Below are 7,629 nucleotides of genomic sequence, written 5' to 3'. Positions count from 1 at the left end.
TATATATATATATATATATATATATATATATATATATATATATATAACAGACGTTCAGCTCTGTGCGTGTGCTTGTGTGTCAAATCCAGAAAAGAAAATATCTGACAAACAGCTCTTGGTTAAATAATGTTTCATGTAAAATGTGTCATTTATTAACATGAAAAAACACTCTGGATGCACAAAGTTAAGTCGAGAAAGTTAAGAAATTAAACCTTTCTTGCAACAATAAACGTTGCCACCCTGCTGGACTATTATCCCACTTTTGCCAATATTCATTCTTTATTTTTACTTATATTCTTTTTATTCAGTTCAATGTATATTCTGTTTTCTTTTAATTTCAATCAACTTGGAAAATCAAATTAGACTGACACTTTTTAAAATCCTACTATCCAGAAATATTTTTCTGCAGGTGCTGGGGGGGGGGGGGGGGGGGGGGGGGGGGGGGAAGCATTTTTTTGGGGGGGGCTATGAATAATAATAATAATAATAATAATGTCATCACAATGTCAGCACTGTATGTTTCCATACAATGGCGAAATTAGTCTCTGCATTTAACCCATCCACCACCAGGTGGTGCAGTAGGCAGCTATTGAAAGCGCCCGGGAGGCATTTTGGGGATGAGGTGTGCTGCCCAAAGACACCACGTGATATGCAGTGACTGGGGATCGAACCTGGGACTTTTGGGTCCCAAGCTGGCTGCCCTGCCTCTACACCATCTCGGCTCCCTATGAAGGATCAATTGTTCCTTCAGTTCTCAAGGTCAAGGTGTCTTTACTGTCATTCACATCACATGTGGTACATGAGGTGGAACGAAACTTTGTACACAGGGTTCCAGTTCCATCCCACAAAAATACAAATTGTAAAGAAAAACAGTAGTTAGATCCGAGACATGAACTACGAAATACACTAAACTAAGAATAAGCACTAATAGTATAAAACAACGTGCCAAACAACAGCAGCACGAACATGAGTCTGTGTGAGCAGATGAGCACGAATGAACACAGCAACATGAAATAAATCAGCAGCATGAGATCAGCAGCATGGATAGTCAGCAGCACATATCAACAGCCAAGTTGCATTACAGTGAATTTTTCACAGTAATTTTCACAGTGATAATCCTGACTAGGGATTAATGAGTTTAACAGCCTCAGGGTAGAAGCTTGTAGCAATAGCAAAGGGTGAGATGGAGGAAGAAGGGTGACACCTTTTCCATCTCAACTCCACTACATTTGCTTTATTTATTTTTCATTCATTAAAGTGTGGCGCCTGCTGGTCACTTTACTGACCAACAACAACGTAATTAATATTTTCACCCTTTAATGATCAGAATCAGTCACTGCAGTAGAATCTGTTAATTACAGGGAGTTCTATACCAGAATAAATGAATATTCATCTGAATGAAGAGACCAAAGTTGTCTTTGAAGTTTTATTACAAAAATAACCAAACGAAGAATTGACAACAATAATAAACAAACAATAATAATGAATCAATCAAGGCTTAATTCTTTTATTTAAAGCAAAATTGACTCTGAGCAGGAATTATTTCAGTTTTATACGCGCATGAATTTAGACAAAGTTTGACTATTTTAATAAATAGTTTACTTTGGATTTTGGTTGAAAGAAGTTATTTAATGTGATCAGATAAAGTCATTTTTTATCACTACAAGCCAGGAAATGATTTATTGAGTTGCATCAGCTAAAAATGGCATAACCAGAGGCATCATGTCACCAAGTTCTGCTCCTTACCGGGTCATTGTTGAAGGCACCAGGTCACTCGTCTTCCTGGGGTTTTGCTGGTGGATCAGACCAGGATACACCACGAAGAGGACTCGTGCTGGCTCCATCCTCCAGCTGTCCAGCGCTAGCGTTAGCAGCATTCTCCATAGATGTGGAAGGATGGCAGTAGGCTTGATCCCTTTCTTCCAAATTATTCTTTATTTGTTGGTTGCAGTCTGCTTCCAAAAAAAATCCTCCTTCTCTGATTCCATTCTAGGCGATTTGGGTAATAGAAAACAGTCCATTTTTGCATTTCCTGCACTTTTCAAATGTTTACTGAACTTTCAGTGACTTGAATTTTCACTTCCAGTTCCGAGGTAAATTCCTGGAGCCGCCTATGCTGCTATCTATATGATTTTTGTGCAGTTTTCAGTAAAATCACTGCACATTTAGTTAAAGGCATCATGACTTATGGAAGAATGAAGAAATGAATGAAACGTTTCCCTGTGAGTCTACACTCAAGCAGAAGGTTGTTCAGCTCCTGGTGTTTATTTGTGTCATTACAATTTCAAACTCCTCCTCAATTGACTTTAACTTTATCAGACATTTAAACTTTGTTCTTTAAGCACAGTCTTTACATATAAATATAATTCTCCTCATCTGCTGTGGCTAAAATAAAATTAAAGTCGTTCTTCTACACTGAAAAAGACATTTAAATTAATTTATGGGGCTGTTGTGGGGAACGTCCTCTTACGCCACTAATTTAAGCAAACAAAAATACATTTCAGTGTTTTTTTCTGATAGCAAATGATTCAGAGCTATTTGTACTGTTTATATTTAAATATAAAACCAGAGGAGGCACATTAGGTCTAAAAGGTTAGTAAAAGGAAACAGTACTGCAACATCTGGACTCAGGTTTTTCATTTAAGTACCAGCTGCCACTTAAACAGGCGACACATGTACATCCACCTCACTTGGCCGTATCCATAATTTTCAACTCGGGTAGAAAAATTGAACAGTTTAATTTTCAAAAGTGACAAGCTGCAGTTTCTGTGTGCTATTTTAAAACGGGTGAATGGTTTACCAGTCCAACAGATCTCACACTAAACGTTAAACGCTCCACAAAATATCATTTATGTGTGTCGTCTCACTGACATTTAATGGCAATAAATGTCTTTCTTGAATTATTTCTTAAGAGATTAAAATGCTAAATGTTTGCAGCTGAACCATAGCTCGGCAGAAATAAATTAATCTTAAACTCTCACTTTTTTTTATTATCAAAAAAGCTGATTAAACATACGGTTTGAAAAATATATATATTAGTAAGTCCTCTTACAACTGCAGTACTTTGTTACACTGTAAAACATGGGATTGGTTTTATTTCAGAAATGAGAATTTATCAACGTTAACCTTTTTTTATTTCATTGCAAAGCTTAAAAAAACATAAATAATCATATTTCCAAATCCCTTTATTCATTATTCTACTTCCACAGCTGTACAGCAAATGTAGCTTTTTGTCATCAGCATTGAAATAGTTGAGAATCCATCCATTCATTTTTCATTTAGATGAAACTAGGGATGCACAATATTATCAGCATGGTATCGGTATCAGCCGATATTAGCGATAAAGTTAAATATCAGACATCGGCCATTCCATCAAAATAACTCACCGATATAAAAAGCTTCTCTTTTAAGTTATTTTTTAATTACTACTTATGTGCTTTTCACTTGTCACCTGTGAACAGGTTGAGTTTGGATTTGTGAAAATTTACAAATTTTCACTGTTCGAGTGTTGTCATTGTGTTAGAGAGAGAAAATGTCATGAATAAATTTGACTTTAAACATAATCCAAGTTGAAGTGTTGCATCATTTTCAGTCCCTTTTTGACATCTGTATCTGGTAGCAGGCCAAACTGACAAAGACCATGCAGAATAGTGTAGTGTTTTAATCCCACAGTAGAGAAAGCTATGTGGTCTCTGTAAGTAGGTCTAGGGGAAAAAAAATGGTATTGGTATCGGTTATTGGTTGTCAGTCAAATTAGTTTTAACATATCAGCATATCGGATATCGGCAAAAATCCAATATTGTGCATCCCTAGTTGAAACTTCTTAGATTTTCACTAAAAAGACATTAAACACAGTGCTTGTGTGCATATTGTGTTGTTTTGTAGCAAAACAAAATTATAACTGGAGCAATGTGCATCATGTTTATAATATCTCTTTTGATTCAGTAACATTTTAATTTAAAATCATTAAACTAATCTAATCTGAAACATTCTGTCAGTATTTCATGCACACCCCTTGCTCTGATGCAGTGCATGTAAAAGGCATGAAATGGTCACATACTGTAACGATCCTGTCACATTAAAAAAAAGAGTCATATAAAATGTGGAAATAGTGTAAAAAAATACTTGAAGGGTATTAAAAGGCACTTGACTATTTACAAATACAAGGTCACCTCTTACATGAGTTTAAAAAAGTGCATCAAAATGTTTAAAGACAATCTTGTGTTTCTCTAGATGTGTTATTAAAAACATCTGCTTGTAATAATAATAATAATAATAATAATAATAATAATAATAATAATAATAAAGTTAAACATCAAGAAAGTTCAGTTCCGTTTCGGTTCTTCTTAAATTATGACTAAAACGTTCTAGATAAAAAAAAATGTAAACAATACTTTCCATATACATTACAATATTTTTACATTTATAATGTCGTTGGGAGAAAGTCACCAACCAACTACCAACATTTTATGACGTTTAATCAAAGGTAAATAAATACACATCTTGAAGAGATAGAACAGCAAAACTACTGTTTTTCTGCCTCAAAGACAAAACCTAGCCCGACCGTTTCAGATCTAATCAATCAATCAAAATTAGTCCCATTGATCTGTCGAAAGAGTCAGGACATGTGGAGGGACAGGGCGCTCAGTGGAGTACAGAGGTGGAAACAGACTGTGGTAGCAGTGCAGGAATGTTAAGTGAGAGTGACAAGGCTGACACAAAGGTCAGGGGTTACGTCGTGGGACAGGTCCAGTGCACTGAATAAGCCTTGCATCATGTGGTGCCATCTTTGTTCTGCTGCTGTGGTGCTGAGGAGGAGTGGGGAGGTGGGTTGGTCCCTGAGTGTCCTCTGTGGAGAAAGGTATCCGCCGGGAGTCGTCACCCTGCGTTATCGCTCGTCGGCCACGTTCCCGTTGGCTTCCTGCTCGTCCTTTTCTTTTCGCTTCTGCCTCTGGAAGAACCCGAGCTGGGTCAGAGAGCAGTCAATCAAAAACATTAGACAGTACGTAAGGCCACAGCTTTCAGGGTATACATGTTATACAAGTTATACATGTTATACATGTTAATAATGTTATACAAATTATATGTTATACATGTTATACATGTTATACAAGTTATACATGTTACACGTTGGCTCCAGTGGTGAAGTCTACTTTTTGTAGTGGGTATACTGTACTTAGAAACCAAAGTACACTGGTTAGTACAATGTAATCATCAATTTATTTTGATTTTTGAGCATACTGAACATTTCCAAATTTCTCTGATGCTTATATTTGAATAAATGTACAACAAACTTTGTACAACAGTTGGCTTTGTATTAAAAACATGTTATGGAATTTATCAAACAGTATCAAAGCAAAGCGCTGCATACAGATAGATTGTTACGGAAGCGTTTATTCATTCAACCTTTATTTATACAGGTTAATCCCATTGAGCTTCGAGGACTCATTTACAAGAGAGACCTGTTTAACTACCATTTAACATATCAATGATGCATGTCTAATGATACATCGTCATTGGGCACTTTTAAGTGGGTATACTGAAATTTTTTTAACTTTTCTAGTGGGTATACTCCATATACCCACGTATCACGTATACTACACCACTGGTTCACTCTGGGGTCGTTTAGATTGACATGGTCTGAGTCAGCTGCTGGAGACCCAGGATATTCTGACGAGAAATGGACTCCTGGAACAAGACGTTCCTGGATGAGGCCAGATAAATGAATACTGTTGGAATGCTACTATATGAGGAAACCTAGAGAGGGCGTCTGTAAGGAGAAGGACGTGGGATGTGTGGAAACTTTGAAATCCAACATCCAGACGGACTCTGAAACAACGTTAGTGTTCCAACATCAAGGAATCAGCTTTCACATCTAGAGACAAGAGCTAGAACAACAAATATACCGTGAAGGTATTGTTTTATTAAATGGCTGTGCCAGATGATAACTCACCTTCCACAGAGCCAGACTGAGAAGAGCTAACAATAAGAGTCCTCCCAGTGTGCTGCCAATAATAATCCAGGTGGGGATTCTGTAATCTCCCTCCTTCCTGATCTCCAGTATTATCTGTCAAATAAGATTAGGTAAAAAAAAAAGACAAAAAGACGTTTATCGATAAGACAGGATTATATTGAGCATGGTTATAAAAAACAGTGTGCTAAAAGGTTCATTATATACTAAAGTAGCCCTGAAGAGTAAACGTCAATGAAAACCATTCTGTGTTTAATCAGTCTGAGTATTTGCTGCAGCAGTTTAAAACAAAGATATATTCACAAGACATATTAAAAGATTTACAGCTTTTTAATTGATTAGGAGTATACTGGTCACTGCAGACCTTTCACTGAAGGGAATACTACAAACATAGATTAGGTTAAAGGGAAAGTAAGTGTTATGTGTTTGATATTATAAAGAGTTTTGGTTTGAACTTGGCTCCATCACAAGAAATTAATTTACAATAAAGTCAAACAGACAGGACCTAAAGGCAAGAATGATCATTAGTCCACATTTTTATGTCAAAGAACATTAAATGGTAAATGGATTGTACTTATATAGCACCTTTCTATCTTATCAAGACACTCAAAGCTCTTTACACAACAATCTGTGTCCTCATTTACCCATTCATACAGCTCTCTATTAGATCTCTACAAAGAATAATCAGTGCTTTATCACATTCATACACCGATGGGACACACATCTGAGGCAATGAGGGGTTCAGTGTCTTGCCCAGGGACACTTCAGCATATGACTTCTGATGGAACTGAACCCCCAACTCTTGCATTGGAGGACGACTGCTCTAACCACTCAGCCACTGCTGCCCCATTAACTAAACACATTAACATTTGTTGATACCTCACATCCTTTTTCCATTTGTTACTGGTTCTAAGCCAGTCCTTAATCAACAAATAAATGTGTAAATTAAAACAATGACAATGCTTTAACTGGACTTTAAACATTTTGTTAAATGTTGTGAAAAAATATATATTTACAGCAAGAATAGTGTATACGTTATGCAACAAAGCAAATTCCCCTTTTCTAGGTCTTCATGTTTTTATGTAAAAATACAAAGTACCATAAATGACCAAAATCACTAAAGAACCCTCAGTAAATAATGTAATGAATATGCTATGTATATGTAGATACATGTACAAGCATATAAATGTAGGTGTATATAGGAACATTCACTAACATTTGCACATTCCTTGAATTGCATCTTCTGCTCTGAACACCAAAGTTTATACAATCCATGTAAATGATGTACTACTATACTGCTGTGGAGACATGAAACAAAATTTGTTTCAGTTTTGCATGGTGCACCGTACAATTTTGAATGACAATGAAGTTTATCAAGTTAAAGTTAAAGTTATTGACCAACAGATGGCAGCAAAGATTAGTGCTTGTCTTGTTTCTGTGCTGCTGGTCCTTTCGGTCCCTAAGCACCATGTGTGCTCAAACACATATTTTTTGTTGTGTGCCATGTATAACTACAAAATAAAGTTAATCCTGGGTCAAAAAATTGGCCACAATGAAGAAATAAGTTAGTACAATAATCATTACGTATCATTAAGTGTCCTTGGGTGTCCTGAAAGGCGCTTTTTAAATAAAATGATTATTATTATTATTATTGCAGA

The 7,629-nt window shown here is 36.1% G+C and overlaps 2 protein-coding genes across 2 annotated transcripts in view; both read right to left on the bottom strand.

Moving 5' to 3' along the window:
• Positions 1-7,629, bottom strand: part of LOC119424126 (GRAM domain-containing protein 2A-like) — a 975,280-nt gene that overhangs the window by 649,526 nt on the left and 318,125 nt on the right. The window lies entirely within an intron of this gene.
• Positions 4,799-7,629, bottom strand: part of itga11a (integrin, alpha 11a) — a 77,246-nt gene continuing 74,415 nt past the window's right edge. Inside the window, exons 29-30 of the mRNA XM_037691557.1 lie at positions 5,954-6,067; positions 4,799-4,966 (exon numbers count right to left, since the gene is read on the bottom strand). Coding sequence (XP_037547485.1) covers positions 4,889-4,966; positions 5,954-6,067 — 192 coding nt within the window. The 3' untranslated portion in view covers positions 4,799-4,888. The remainder of the gene's footprint in view (positions 4,967-5,953; positions 6,068-7,629) is intronic.

The sequence above is a fragment of the Nematolebias whitei genome, chromosome 2 (genome assembly GCF_014905685.2).
Source record: "Nematolebias whitei isolate Nwh7 chromosome 2, NemWhi1, whole genome shotgun sequence".
In the NCBI taxonomy this organism is placed as follows: domain Eukaryota; kingdom Metazoa; phylum Chordata; class Actinopteri; order Cyprinodontiformes; family Rivulidae; genus Nematolebias; species Nematolebias whitei.
The sequence above is the reverse complement of the archived record's forward strand: the minus strand, read 5'-3'. Positions and strand labels throughout refer to the sequence as shown.